General features: G+C 38.9%; 1 protein-coding gene across 4 annotated transcripts in view; it reads left to right on the plus strand.

Moving 5' to 3' along the window:
- Positions 1-16,254, plus strand: part of Eip63F-1 (Ecdysone-induced protein 63F 1) — a 289,880-nt gene that overhangs the window by 22,277 nt on the left and 251,349 nt on the right. The window contains exon 1 of one of the 4 annotated variants that reach the window (XM_065231904.1): positions 5,216-6,053. The exons of 2 other annotated variants lie outside the window; for them this stretch is intronic. In XM_065231904.1, the coding sequence (XP_065087976.1) occupies positions 6,027-6,053 (27 nt within the window). In that variant the 5' untranslated portion in view covers positions 5,216-6,026. Of the gene's footprint in view, positions 1-5,215; positions 6,054-16,254 lie in introns of those variants that run through there. One more of the 4 variants, XM_065231906.1, reaches the window with a different exon arrangement.

A 16,254-nucleotide genomic window follows, 5' to 3' on the forward strand; every position in this document is an offset into this window, starting at 1 on the left:
AATTTAACCTCGTTGTAGTATCGCTCGATGTTATAAATTGGTTCTTGGTTTGTGTTCTTCTGAAAATCATGTAGTAATTTTGCTTTGTGACCAAATATAAGTTCGAATGGTGTATAACTATGTTCTACGTGGGGTGTTGTATTGAAATTGAATGTGTAAAACTTAATCCAATAATCCCAGTCATTCTGATGTGCATTGTTGAAACATCGCAGATACTCGTTTAAGCATCTGTGATTTCTCTCCAATGCTCCGATAGACTGTGGGTGATAAGCGGTCGAAAAAGTTTGTTTGATTGATAAAAGTTGATAAATTTTTCCAAGGACTTCGTTATTGTACTCACTTCGACGTTCGAAGTTCTGCGAAATTTCTATAAATTAGTATGAAATTTTCAACAAGTGCTTTTGCTATTACGTGAGCTTCTTTTGTTGGTATCGGAATACAAATTACATACTTGGTTAAATTGCATTGTAGAGTAAGTATGTATCTATTGCCGTTACTTGTTCTCATAAAAGGTCCAACTGTATCGGCTGAAAGTACTTCGAAAGGTTTCGAAGGTGTAGTTGTAATTACTTGTTTTTCTCTAGTATGTCTGTGTACTTTGTTTATTTTGCATAGTTTACAAAGTTTTACAAAATTTGAAATATCTGTTTTCATATTTTTCCACTTGTACAGTTCTCGTATTTTAAGATACATTCTATGCTGACCAATATGACCTGACGTCGGGGTCATATGGAAATTTTCCATTACTTCTTTAATTTTTTCTTTTGCTGTCAGTATCTTTGGAGGATTGAATAAAATGATTTCATACATGGAAATGGCTCTGTTAGCGATTTCCTTAAATGTATTAGCGCTTATTAGGTTGAAAATTTTATCCTCAAGTGACATGGCCAATTTATTTCTTTTATATTTTCGTAGCATTTCTTCGATTTTTAGAAGAGCATACTCTAGTGTATGACTTCCATTATTAATCAATAATTCAACATTTCCTAACAATTTTGTGTAATTATGGTTGTACAGGATAAGTCTTAACTGGTTCCGGTGCACTTCGCAACCTAGTTCAAGAAGTTTTGATGTTTCAGATGGATTTTCGGTTTGCCAAACGTTAAGGTGATCAATCTTATCGCTTGGTTCCTGTGTTTCTTTGGTATTATTTGATTGCATATTGTGTTTTTTTCTGTTCATTGCCCTGGTATTTATTGCTAATATTGATAAACTCTTTAATTCTTCTGATTTGGTTGGAATGCGTGAGAGCGCATCTGCTCCTACATTACTTTTTCCAGGTAAGAACTCAATGTTAAAATCGAATTCCTCTAGATCAAGATGCATTCGAGTTAATTTACTTGTGGGATTTTTCATGCTAAATAGATGGACTGATGGTTTATGATCCGTACGAACTGTGAATCTTTTTCCATATAGATAACTTTTAAAATGATTGATAGCCCAATGTATGGCTGTTAATTCTTTTTCAATGGTTGGTTTATTACGTTCACGGTTAAATCTTTATTTCCATATCGTTGTGATAAGATTGCTCCGGATGCTACGTCGGAAGCATCTGTAGTAACGATAAATTCTTTTGTGAAGTCGGGATATTGTAAAATAGATGGAGATATCAGTATTTGTTAAAAGCGGTTTGATGTATATCGGTCCAAATAAATTTCACATTTTTTCTCAGTAATTCGTTCAGAGGCTTTGCGATATGTGCAAAGTTTGGAACAAATTTCCTATAATAATTACAGAAGGCTACGAAACGTCGTACCTCATCTGCATTTGTGGGTACAGGGAAGTCCTTAATTACTTGGAATTTGTTACTGTCTGGTAAAATTCCTTTGTCTGTAATTCGATGCCCTAGGTAAACTACTTCTGTACGGAAGAATTTGCATTTGGCAGGTTTGAGCTTGAGATTATAGTATCTTAAGAGCTCAAACACTTTTTGTAAATTCTTTAAATGGTGATTGACGGAACATCCAATAACGATGATATCGTCAATATATATAAAAGCACATTCAGCATTTAATCCTGCCATAGCGATGTTCATCATTCGCTGGAAACTATTTGGACTTATATTTAAGCCAAATGGTAATCGTTTGAAGTTGAAATGTCCAAGTGATGTAGAAAAAGCTGTGTATTTTCTTGCTTCTGGATCTAATGGAATCTGGTGAAATCCATCCATCAGGTCCAAAGTTGAAAAATACTTTGCTCTTCCTAACTGATCCAGAATTGTATCTATTCTTGGCAAAGGAAATCTATCTGCCAAGATCTTTTTATTTAACTGGCGAAAGTCAACTACCAGTCTCCATTTTTTACTTCCGTCGTCCGATTTTTTTGGCACCAACAAAATTGGGCTGTTGTTCTATTGATGGTTCTATATTGATGGTTCTATTATATCATCATCCAACATCTTTTTTACTTGATTTTGAATTTCATTGTTTTGTGAATGAATATTTTTATAGTTTGGGATATAAACTGGAATTAGGTCATTTAATTGAATATTTTAACTGTAAAAATTGTTAGTGGTTAACTTTTCATCTGGCATACAGAAAATATCTGCATTTTGTTCAATCAATTTTTGTAACCGTTTTTGTACATATGAAGCCATGCTAGAAAAATCGATTTGAGATAATAATTTTTGTTTACGTTTAGCACTTCGATTAGAATTATCATTATTTAATGGGATTTGCTGGTAATTTTCTAGTTCTTCCGTAGTAGGTTTGAAATTTTGTAATATAACCTGACTATTCGTAGTGTTTATGAATTTAACAAAGGTGTTTGATGGAGATACTATCGTATTTCCACAAAATATTCCAGGTTGAATCTCTTGCGAGAGCACGATAGAGTCTTTAGTTATATTAAAATTTGGTACTCTTCTAACTACTTCGCATCGTGGTGGGAGAATTATTTTATTTTGAAGACTATCTTCAATAGGTATTGTTATTGTATGGGTTTGAAAGTTTAAGTTTAGTAACCAATATTCGTAATTAATATTGCACTTATATTTAGTAAAAAAATCACGTCCCAATATACCATCTGTTGGTATTGAAAAATCATCATTAACAATTTGAAATGCACAACGGCGCCGGTGGTGTAGTGGTAAGCGTGATTACCTCTCACCCCAGCAGGCCTGGGTTCAATCCCAGTCGGCGCCGCCGAGATGTTCTGAGGCATAACATCTCTGATCACGCCTTCCTTCGGATGGGAAGTAAAGCCGTTGGTCCCCGGTTCATGAGTTGATGGGTCGATAGGTAGGGTCCAGGTGTGGGAGCTGCCTTCCTGGCACGTCGGTAGCATTGGTGCTCAGCACGGAAAACAAGATCGACGGAAAAAAACAAACTGACATGACATGACTGACATTTACGCAGTCGTTAAATCTTAAATTTGTGGTAGTCTCTGCAATAGTTTCAGTTAATCTATTAGTTATTCCTGAAATTCTATATCTTTTATTAATGTTTACAGGTTGATAATACGATATTTTTCCACATTTAAACAGTGAAATATCAGCTCCGCTGTCTATTATTAATGTACACTTAGAATTAAACATATGTACATTTATGGTAATAAAATTTACAGCATTTATATTTGTTAAGTAAATTAATGTTGATGGTGCTGATTTGGTGGCACCATTGCTTGATCTAAAAAATTGCTAGTATTATTGTTATTATTATTATTTTGTACAAGTTGTTGCTGTGCTTGCTGATGGAATGGATTTAGTTGTACAGGTACATATTCATTATGTTCTGTACTTGCACTGCATTGCTAGTATAAATTCGATGTTGAAAATTAGTATTGTATCTTCCGTTCCGATTTCTATTTTGGTAATAATTATTCCTAATATGTGAAAAATTATTTCGCTGCTTAGTACGATTGTCATTGTTACGACTGAAGTTGTTTTGTTGGTATTGTTTATTTGGCTTCTTTCCTTTAAATGCCAATATTTGCGCAATTTGCGGGGGTACATTAGAAGCGTTTTCTTGCACCTTTTTTGTAGCTTCCTTTATATCATTAAATGTACCTGCTTTTAAAATTATCTTTGTCTCGGCACAGTGGATACCGCTTATTAATGTGTCTACTCCGGTTTTTGTTGCCATTGTTTTTGACACTGGTTCTGGTATTCCATTGTTTAGATAAACTGCTTTCAGTTTATTTGTGAGGTTTTCTACCTCGTCACAAAATTTATCTACAGAATCCGTTCATAGTGACTATGTGACTACTACTAGGTTTCAAAAAGGAAGCTTTAGGCTTATGTGGAAATATTATAAGTTGAGTTTTGGAAGCGTTGGGAGAAATCTTCCATTTTTGTAAATAAGAAGAGAAAATATCTAAACTTTTCTGCAGTCTGCTGCAAATAACACGAAGACTTTTTCCTTTAGCGGAAATACCTGGTGATGCCATCTTTCGTTGATTTCTAGGAATTCAAGGCCCGCCTAGACAAACCAACATGTCCATCGGGTAGGAGAAGTCTTCCTCTACTTGATGGTGATGTCGATTGGCCAGGGAGGGCGATGATTTTCGAGAAATCATCGAGAGAAGCCATTGTTTACAAAAGCTGTTACGCCCTAATTCCAGCTCTATCATTTAATGATGATTAATTTAGTAAGGTGAAAGAGGTATGCCACAAATTATCTCACATTGAAAATGTTCTTCATTTGGAAATAGACAAAATAACGTTCCCCATTATTTTGCAACATAAAAAGTCAAGCAATAACATTCCAACGCTTTCCTCCGTTCCCCACACAATGCTGCAAGATCAGTTGACACTTCTCATTTCCCCCCCGGGGGGTGGCCTTTTCCCACCACTTGTGATACCTACTCGCCGTGGCGTTGACATGATGGCGCATTTATTTTTCCCACACCCGGTTTCAATATTGCGAGAGTTTGACAAAAATGACAAAATCTCCTCGGAGACGACGCCGCGATGGATGACCGTCGAAGACGGGGTCTGCCCGCCGGTTGTATTTTCACCGTGATCATCTTTCTTCCTCGTACCTATAGCCAGATCTACCTTCGCACCAGCCTCGCAAACCGAGAGCGCAAGTGGGAGCGGACATTTTTCTGCTCGCGGCGCGACCGTTGCCGATGATGATGGGTTTTCCTCGACTCCTCTATCTATGCGACGACATTGGGTTTGTGTGGATGTGGTTGTAGGTACATACGTGGCTTGTCACCGCCGTGTAGTCGTTGTCGCGTAACCTATCTCAAGGGATTCGTTCGCAAGTCCATTCCGCGGTACTTTGGCAATTTGGCCGATCGAGTTGAGTGAGATCCTGAACGTATTTTCCGAGAAGCAACAGAAGCAGTAGTGGCGTGGCGGGTGGAGTCGATCGTTGAAAAGAAGGCGTAAAGATTTAATTGAATCGTTCCAAGGACCGTTTGGCGACCTATATTGTCGGGTTCGTGCGACCATTTGATGTTTTGGCATCGATCTACCGAAGGCGAACCAAATAAAATAAAAAAAAACGGTGTCCCGTTGTGGAGGTGAATCCGAGGTGCATGGTTCCGCATAGCTAAAAGTTCGGGTAGGCCTTCTGCGTGATCGAAAGAGGTCATAACCTCAAACCACGCTGACTGTTGTTGACGACGTTGTCGTTGATGTGGTCGTGGAAAACGGGGTCGCGGGCACAGTTCAAACCGCTTTGCTGAGATCGCGGTGACTCGAAGGTTGAGGAAAACAAAAGTGGAAGTAAACAAGCCGCGTGGAAAAAGAAGAACAAACGGGAAGGAAGAATTTATATTGCCGTTCTTGGTGAAAGTGTATTTGAGTGCGCGTGTGTGTATATTCAATTCATTGTGTCGGTGTTCGGGTGTCATTTTTGTTGTTCGAAATACTTTTCGGTGACTGCGGGAGAGATTTTTTAAAAATAAACAACTATTTTGTGGTGGAAGAATTTGATACCTCGCGTGAAAGAAAAGTGGATGGGAAAGCGGTCCATGCGGGTGTAGGGGGTTCACGAGAAGAGCACACATTAGAAGAAGAATAAGAAGAAGAGTCCCAAAGAGGGCATCCTACGCTGAGTAGTAGTTCACAGGTGCGAATGAGTGGATTCTACAGTCACATCAAGGTAAATAAATAAATGTAGTAATTTGGTGGAGTGTTTAATTTGGTCGTTTATAAAATATGGGATTCAGAATCAACTTTCAAACAGTGTGCACTATGCGATCTTTTTAGCCTGTAAAGTTTTTTTTTTTCTTTATTTAAGAGATTTTTAGCCATTGGCTAGTTCATCTCTATTTAGCCTGTAAAGGACTAAATCCTTTACTTGTACGAGTGATCCCCCAAAATCTCATATGAACCGTTGAAAGTTGCTCTCAATCTATTTCCTCGTTATCGAAGCAGTACAATATGACTGTTGATGTTCACTGGCAATCACATTTATGATTCCTATAAGATCCCAATATAATGTTGAATTGAGTAATTTCCGATTGAAATTCTTTATTGTTCGATCAGAGCACCGGGTTTGCAAGCCTGAATTCTTATTTTGTCTCGAGAAAGATTAGCTTTGTGGTACTGAATTCTTCACAATATCTACATAAGGGGAGGCATACCACCCTAAAATAAAAGTACGTTTTGATTTTTGTAAAATTATTGGAAAATTATATCTCTCATTCAAAAGACAATTTAAATATAAAACCATTTTTTCTATGTTATTATGGCAAAAAATTGAACTCAAAAAACAAAAACAAACAAAAAATTACCTCATTTATTTTTTCATGATGAGATAGAAAACATATTTTTACATATAAATTAGTTGATCTAGCGACTTGATTTCTCCAGCACAGATTTACAAAATAAATAACTCTTCTGAAGACGTCGAAATCCCGTAGCCTACTGTTTTTGAATTATTGGGAAAAAAAAAACTGTCGAAAAATAACTTTTTGATTCATTTTAGATATGTTCACTAATTACCATGTAAGATAATAGATTTTCCTGATGTGAATTCACATAGAACAAAACAATGTTGAAGTTTTGCTCAGGAATAAACTAACACAGTGGATCCGGATGAAAGTGGGCGTCTTAGTGGAATACCTGTATAAAGAGAGAGAAGGATTAGTAATTTACATTTATTTCCAGAACTTTATTTGCTTATCCTTGACAGATACGCGTATTTCGTATACATTGTGCCGAATTCTTCAGTGTCTTGCACTAATACTTGACTGTACAGATACTCGAGTATTAGTACAAGACACTGAAGAAGTCTGCACATTGTAGACCAAATACGCGTATCTGTCAAGGATAAGCAAATAAAGTAGTGGAATTAAATGGAAATTACTAATCTTTCTCTCTCTCTCTCTCTCTCTCTCTCTCTCTCTCTCTCTCTTTTTTTAACACAGTGGGTTAGGAATACAATCTCACAGAACAAAATAAATAACTCTGTAACAGAGCATTTCCGTGGCTTGGTGTCTTGAGCAGAGTCCAAAAATGGTTTCTTGAGTAGAGTACAAAAATCTACATCATCCACATAGATGGTGTGAAAATCGATCTTTGATCGATCTTTGTCAATTTTAAGAATGTCATTCTCTGCATTGCTACTAGTCTTCCGAATGTCTCCCATGTTATTTCTGATGTGTTCCACAACATTTCGACGTCCATTATCTTTGTATGATGATCTCTAATTGCTAGTTGCGTCTTATAACATCGTAACACCAGTGCAAAAAATAGACAGTGCCCACGCTATGTCTGAAGGCACTTTTTTGCAACTTTCATGTTCCTCAGTTTTTTTCTTCACTCGATTAGCCAACTTTAGTGTCTGTAATGTAACAAAAGTATAGTCTAAAGTTATGTGAAATATAAAGTTCTAAAGATAACTGTCACATAATGACCTTATTAACACTCAGATTAAGATCTTTTTTAAAGCTGAGTAAATCTTCGTGAGAAATCTTAGATTTTTTCCTAACTGTTTCAAATTTAAACCCATTGGTTTTCCTGCGACGTTTGACAAACTAACCTCGGCTAGTTATTTGCCTGCTTTTGGCAACAAAGTGATCCTTACGCCAATTTGGAGAGATTCTGAAGTTTCCGGTTTTCACTACATGCACCTGCGATAGACAAAATTTTATAAATTCAGTTTTTTTTTCTTACGAATATCTACACATCCGTACAACTATGACTGTCGAGTTTGGTTTGGACTTCTTGTTAACATTATTCTTCTGCATACCTCAATTTTATTAAACTGTTCCTTTTTTATACCGGTAAACGGCAATGTAACATGCGTGAGCCGTACTCACGATAATTTTTTAAGTGGCGAACTCTCATTTTTACGCCCTTCCAGCCTGCTCATGCCCTCGATCACATTTCATATGGGGAGCGTAAAAGAGAAAGAGATATCGCAAGAAATTCTCTCTATTATACCTGTTTTCTAAGACATGGACTGGGAGTTGTTCCACCAGCGACTCGATAAAACAGCTTATAGAAGCTACATTCAAATTCACAGCCCTGTTCATAAGTTTTTCCTTGATTTCGTTCAACTTCGATGAAATTCTTCAAACTTTCCTGATGTTTTTTGAACGTCTCTGAGGTTGGCATTTTTTTTTTCCTGAAATTGTCAGATATTTCTTAAAGTTCACAGTACTTTCCTAATGTTATTAAATTGTCTCTGTGGTTCACAGATCATCCTATAGTTTGCAAAAAATTCCAAATCTTTGTGCAGAGCATCATTGAATTCATATAATGTTGCTATAGTTCACAGAACTCTCTCGAGGTTCGTAGAACTTATCAGGAGAACATTGAACTCCCGTGAAGCTCACAAAACGTCCCTGAAGTTGGCAGAATTTTCCTGACGTTCATACAAGTTCTCTGAAGATCGAAGCACATCTTTAAAGTTTGAAGAATTTTCCTGAAGTTTGTAGAACTTCCCTGAAGTCCAATGAACTTATCTGAAAGTTGTTGAATTTCTGTGCTTCTTTGGAGGATCTTATTCAAAGTTTGAAGAATTTTCATAAAATTCACTACAGTTCCCTATAGTTGGCAGAATTTCCTAGAAAGTCGCTGAACCTTCCTGAAAGTTTCCTTAGATACAATATAGGAACTGCAATGAAGCTCTAGCAATTCTGTAGTAATTCAAGGTGAGGGCTACCTAAACTCACTAGGCAAGAGTAGTTAACCTCGGATACCTACTATCTCCTTTATTGAACTCCGGTAAAAATCTTCCAACGATCGTCGCTACTAAAATGGCTTGATTTTTTTTTTACAGATTCGCGTTGTGTTCTTATGTTTCGAGAAGCGAACGCTCTATTTTCTTCATGAGTTTTTTTTTATTTTTGAAGATTTTCTACACGATACATCTTTTAAAAAAACACACGAATCAAGACGAAAATCAATGCCTACTATGATTACGTGGCTGTCCAGCTCGTTTCTTTGTTTTTTACTCTTATGAGGGAAGAGAAATTAAGCAAGATGTTGTGCTTACAACAAATATTAATTGATTTTGCGCAAAGCTGACAAAATCATTATGGATCTTACTTGCGAACCGAAGAGAACTTTTTTATTACCATTTGGATTAATTCAATCAAATTTTTAATCTTTTTTAACTGTATGACAATAGTCAATACAAAACATCATAATCGGCTTTGTAAACTTCAAAACGCTTTTCCTCAAAAAACCCTAGATAAAACATTTTAAAACCATCACGGATTTGATTGTTAGGATCAATACTAAAATCCTGTGAAGAAAAATCTGAGGTACAAAATGTTGCAAAAAAAGTGCCTTCAGACATAGCGTGTGCCAATCTCCGGGTATTTCCTTAACTAGCATCACTCCATTATTGTCGTATCGCATGTGCTCCATTTTGCTGATCTTCTTCCACTTTTATTTATTTTATTTTTTTCAAGATAGTTTCATGGTTACTAGGAAAATCACGGGAAAATTTAGAGAACGCCTTCAAGAAGTTCCAAAAAAATATGATTATCAGGGAAGTTTGGAGAACAAGAATAATGTTGTAAACTTCACAGAATTGAAAAAAAAATCACTGTACTGCAGAAAACATCGGGAAGTTTAGAGGTCTTCAGGGCAGTTTTTTTTTAAATTTCAAATCTATTCCAGAATATTGAGAACTTCAGGGCGGTCAACAAAAAATGTAGGAACTTTGAAGAAGTTATGAGGAATGAAAGTAAATATCGAGCATTTTAGAGAAGATTCATGAACAGACGGTGGGATAGAAGGGAAAATTGTATAACATTTCGGGTACTTCAGGAAAGCTTCGAGAACGTAAAGGTGGTTCCAACAAAAGGAAAGTAAAAAAAAAACTTCTGAGAAGTTCGGAAAATTTGATGACAATTGTAGGAACTTCTTAGAAGATAGAATAATCTCAGGGAAGCTAACCTTATCAAGAAAGCTCAGAGATCCAACGATCTGTTACAATAATTTCAGGAATGTCCCAACTTTCAGGCTAGTTTAAATATCTGTAAAGGTCAGTTTCGATAAATTAAGGACATCATCATGAGCGTCAGTAACATTTTGAAGATCTTTAACAAGTTCTAGGAATTTCAGGGTGTTCAGACAACTCCAGAAAATTTAAAAAAAAACATTAGATATATTTAGGGAAGTTCACAGAAGTCCACAGAAGTTCAGGGAAGTGAAAAGATTTTTAGAGCTGTTCCATTAGTTTCAGGTCAGTACCAAGAACTTCAGGAAAAATGCGAGAACTTGTGGGTGTCTTCGAGAAAATAATAAATTTGATTACGGGTATAAGAATAAATGCTTCTGCTCCAGGCAGAAGACTCGAAAGAAACTAGAGATGATGAAGATCAACCAGAAACAGGAACAGAAGAAGGAAGATGAACCCTGTTGTGGGCTAAACAAATCTTTGTGAATATCATATTTCCACAGTCCAAGATCTTTTCCATGATTTAATTATTTTTTCAGGATTTAATTATTTTTTCAGGAACTAAAAAATTTGGGGGACACGACCGCATGGTTAACGTAGACTACGTTGAGATGTTTAGTGAACTTCTCGTGCATTTGTCTTAATATTGATTTAAAATACAGTAGAAGTAACTTATTTCATCAATTTCCTCCATTTCCTTTCCTTGACATGTCAATTTCCTCACCCTTATTAATTATTTTTCTGGCTGTTTCTGGACTTTCCGTTAGGGATATTTCCGCATATGAAACACTTGTCTTTAATCCACCGTTATAAAATATATTCCCCGTGCACACTTAAATGCCCACCCCATCTCCGTTGAACATTTGTTATTGTTGGGTTACCGTACCCTTCCCAATACCGTTTAGATAAAAAGGCACTACCGTTTCTGGGGTGGGGCCTTCTTATAAGAGCGGATGTAGGCGCTTCGATTGGTTTCTTTTTGAGGTTCCTTCCATCCTTTACAACAAAACACTTTCTTCCATTCAATCACACATCACATATATTTCCATGTCAAGTTTAAACTATTAACATACAGTTTATTAACAACACTTTACATATTAACAAGGTCCATTACACAACACACATAACATTAAATCCTTGTGGCTCTACTCTATCCACCCTTCGTTGAGAGTCAGAGCCGACTGGCTATTACTAAATCTATATATATCTATATCTATCTATATATATAAAAATGAATTTCTGTCTGTCTGTCTGTCTGTCTGTCTGTCTGTCTATCTGTCTGACCCTTATAGACTCGGAAACTGCTGAACCGATTGGCGTGAAAATTTGTATACAGGGGTTTTTGGGGCCGTGGAAGGTTCTTATGATGGTTCGAGACCCCTCCCCCTTCTGTAAGGGGGGGGCTCCCATACAAATGAAACAGAAATTTCTGCATAACTCGAGAACTTATCAAGCAAATGGAACCAAATTTGGCATGTGGAGCTATAAGGAGATGGTAATAGGGGGTAGCCCCTTAGATAAGAGAGGGGGGCTTCGTACAATATAGTATACTTTTTTTAAATCGGCGCATAAACTCAAGCTAATATTGAATCGCGAGCAAGGCCAGGCACACTCAGCTAGTATATTATAATGGTCGATCCCTACACTGCTAGACGATCACCACAGTGACATTAATCCCGATCGTTATCGCTACCTAATATTATCCAATCTGTTATCGGTTCCGTGGTAGTGTCCGTACGAAAGGAGAGATGGTCAGATTCTACGTGGTGAGAGTTTGAGAGAGTTTCTGTACAAACGACAGTGGCATAGCTAGGGTAGGGTGAGGCTACTCCCAAACAGTTGTGGATAACACGTTTAATCAAACGCTTGATCGCAGTGGGATACTTCCGGTGGGAAATTGTTCACAAGCACGTATTGCACAACCCAGCTCAAGTAGCATTGTAAGTTTTATTGAGATTTTAAAGCATATATACATTTATTTGTACAACATCACATTTAAGATAAGACCTAATCAACAATATTACGCCACAATACTCGGTTTGCGGCTGCCGCTCTCCATCCTCGGTCATGCCCAATGCTCGCTAGATCACGCTCTACCTGGTCCGCCCATCGTGCTCTCTGCGCTCCACGCCTTCTTGTGCCAACCGGATCAGTAGCGAACACCAACTTTGCAGGGTTGTTGTCCGGCATTCGTGAAACATGCCCTGCCCACCGCATCCTTCCGGCTTTGGCCACCTTCTGGATGCTGGGTTCGCCATAGAGTGCAGCGAGCTCGTGGTTCATTCTTCGCCGCCACTCACCGTTCTCCTGCACACCGCCGAAGATCATCCTTAGCACACGTCGCTCGAAAACTCCGAGTGCTTGCAGGTCCTCCTCGAGCATAGTCCATGTCTCGTGTCCATATATAGAGGACCACTGGTCTTATTAGCGTTCTGTACATGGTACATTTGGTTCGGGGGTGAATCTTTTTGGACCGTAGTTTCTTCTGGAGCCCGTAGTAGGCACGACTTCCACTGATGATGCGCCTTCGTATTTCACGACTCACATTGTTGTCAGCCGTCAATAAGGATCTAAGGTAAACGAATTCCTCCACTACCTCGAAAGTTTCCCCGTCTATCGTGACATTACTTCCTAGACGAATCCTGTCATGTTCGGTTCCGCTTACTTGCGATAATGTCCATGTCGTCCGCAAAGCATACAAATTGACCGGATTTCGTGAAAATCGTACCCCGGCTGTTGAGCCCGGCTCGTCGCATTACATCTTCTAGAGCGATGTTGAAGAATAGGCATGAGAGTCCGTGACCTTGTCGCAGTCCCCGGCGAGATTCGAATGAACTGGATAGTTCAACCGAAACCCTTACGCAGTTTTGCACACCGTCCATCGTTGCTTTGATCAGTCTGATCAGCTTCCCAGGAAAGCCGTTCTCATCCATGATTTTCCATAGCTCTGTGCGGTCGATACTGTCGTATGCCGCCTTAAAGTCGATGAACAAATGATGCGTTGGGACCTGATATTCACGGCATTTCTGGAGGATTTGCCGTACGGTGAAGATCTGACCTGTTGTCGATCGGCCGTCAATGAAGCCGGCTTGATAACTTTCCACGAACTCGGTCATTTTAGGTGATAGACGACGGAAGATGATCTGGGATAGCACTTTGCAGGCGGCATTCAAAATGGTGATCGCTCTGAAGTTCTCACATTCCAAATGGTCGCCTTTCTTGTGAATGGGGCAGATTACCCCCTCCTTCCACTCCTCCGGTAGCTGTTCTGTTTCCCAGATCCTGACTATCATCCGGTGCAGGCAGGTGGCCAACTTTTCTGATCCCCACCTTCATGAGTTCGGCTGCGATGCCATCCTTACCAGCTGCTTTGTTGTTTTTGAGCCGCTGAATGGCATCCTTAACTTCCCTCAGCGTGGGAGTTGGGTCAGTTCCGTCCTCTGCTGCACTGACGTAGTCGTTTCCTCCATTGCGCTGGTCTCCCGTGCCTACGCTCTCCTCGCCATTCAGGTGCGCATCGAAGTGCTGCTTCCACCTTTCAATCACCTCACGTCCGTCCGTCAAGAGGCTCCCGTCCTTATCCTTGCACATTTCGGCTCGCGGCACGAAGCCGTTGCGGGATGCGTTGAGGTTCTGGTAGAACTTCCGTGTTTCTTGGGAACGGCACAGCAGTTCCATTTCCTCGCACTCCGCTTCTTCCAGGTGGCGTTTTTTCTCCCGAAATATGCGGGTCTGCTGTTTCCGCTTCTGTTTATATGTTATATATGTTCTTCTCCTCCAAAATCGCTCTGCACTCATCGTCGAACCATTCATTCCGTCGACTTCGTTCCACGTACCCGATGGTGCTCTCGGCTGCGTCGGTGATGGCTGCTTTTACTGTACTCCAGCAGTCCTCTAGAGGGGGCACATCAAGGCCGCCCTCCTCTGGCAACGCTACCTCGAGATTCTGCGCGTATGCTAAGGCGACATCCGGTTGCTTCAGTCGCTCTAGGTTGTACCGTGGCGGTAGTGTTCAGAGTCGATGATAGCGCCACGATAGGTCCTGACGTCGATAATGTCGGAGAAGTGCCGTCCATCAATCAGAACGTTTAAAGCACTAAAGTCTAAATCATGGTCTACAGTACCCTCATAAAACCCAAATTGTTACCTGGGAGGAAACCAATAAGCCCGCTTATTTGGATTGATTTTGTTATATAAAGCTAACATACGACTAATACAGGGCTTTGCCGCATTATTAGTCGGACTATTACTAAGCAGGCTTGTTGGTTACTTGGGATTGCCCCCTCACTTTCTTTCCATCAACATAATCGAAAATTAGATATTCAGAGCTTTACTTTCCTAATTAATGTTATTTGAACGGGACCGAAAACAGTCTCAATAAATCTTTCTGTAATATATGTGTGGTCCTGAAAAGGACCAATTGTTCGATCTCCACAAATTCCACATCCTCTCCATCCCATCATTGGTTGTCATCAAGCTGATCACGCTGACTGCTGCTATTTTACCACACCGTCCGTCCGATTCGAAAATGAGCGGATTCACAACAGCAGCACTGCAGCCTGACTGCAGATGCACTTTTTCCTGATTTGCTCCTGCTTTTGCTTACCACGCCGTCCGAAGCTTTTATGAGCGGAGGAACGACAGCAGAGCTGTTATATAGTTTTACAGGTTCAAGCAAAACGATGTGCAACCAAATGGTACTCCATTGTGACGACTTGATTTGGGGAGAACGTTTTTTTCATTGAAACAGTGATAAAATTATCACTTTTTACTTGTACGTTTTTTTAGAAAATTAGAAAAGCATTTACTGTAACAGATTGTGAGAGTTATTTCCTATCGATTAGTGTATTTGGATTTTAATTTCATCTATAAATGACGAAGTTATAAGCGTTCAAAATCTTACACATTTTCGTGACGGTCGCAATATTAGATTTTCGATTTACCCCAAGTACCGTCCCGTAAGACGTAGTCTACCGTGGTCTACGTCAACAATTAGTTCCTGGTACTGAATTCCGGGCATATATTTCATGAAAAAGATAGAAATTTCTGCATACATTGAAGTCTTTTTTACACGGTTTTTTTCACGTGGTTTTCTTACACGGTTTTTCGCGATTTACACGGTATGTTTTTAACGATTTGTCGACAACGATACAACCTATCGACTTCATTTCAATCACATTATCTGTTTCACGCTATAGGTAATCGAATGGCATACTTTAAAAAATCACAATTTTTGATGTAAATACAGAAATTATGTCTATATGGACCATAGCATGCTATAATTACAAATGGCATCAACATCCGATTTTTTAAAAACATTTAAGCATTTGAAAAATCAAAATCTCGGTAGGTTTTTTTACATGTTTTTTTTTTCACGTTACATATCTCCCGTGTAAAAAAAAAGACCTGAGTGTATGTTTGTAGGCCATACAAATGAAACAGAAATTTCTGCATAACTCGAGAACTTATCAAGCAAATGGAACCAAATTTGGCATGTGGAGCTATAAGGAGATGGTAATAGGGGGTAGCCCCTTAGATAAGAGAGGGGGGCTTCGTACAATATAGTATACTTTTTTTAAATCGGCGCATAAACTCAAGCTAATATTGAATCGCGAGCAAGGCCAGGCACACTCAGCTAGTATATTATAATGGTCGATCCCTACACTGCTAGACGATCACCACAGTGACATTAATCCCGATCGTTATCGCTACCTAATATTATCCAATCTGTTATCGGTTCCGTGGTAGTGTCCGTACGAAAGGAGAGATGGTCAGATTCTACGTGGTGAGAGTTTGAGAGAGTTTCTGTACAAACGACAGTGGCATAGCTAGGGTAGGGTGAGGCTACTCCCAAACAGTTGTGGATAACACGTTTAATCAAACGCTTGATCGCAGTGGGATACTTCCGGTGGGAAATTGTTCACAAGCACGTATTGCACAA

Source organism: Ochlerotatus camptorhynchus, unplaced genomic scaffold (assembly GCF_037179485.1).
Source record: "Ochlerotatus camptorhynchus isolate MF236.1 unplaced genomic scaffold, CSIRO-AGI_Acam_v1.1 ptg000361l, whole genome shotgun sequence".
NCBI classification, from domain to species: Eukaryota; Metazoa; Arthropoda; class Insecta; order Diptera; family Culicidae; genus Ochlerotatus; species Ochlerotatus camptorhynchus.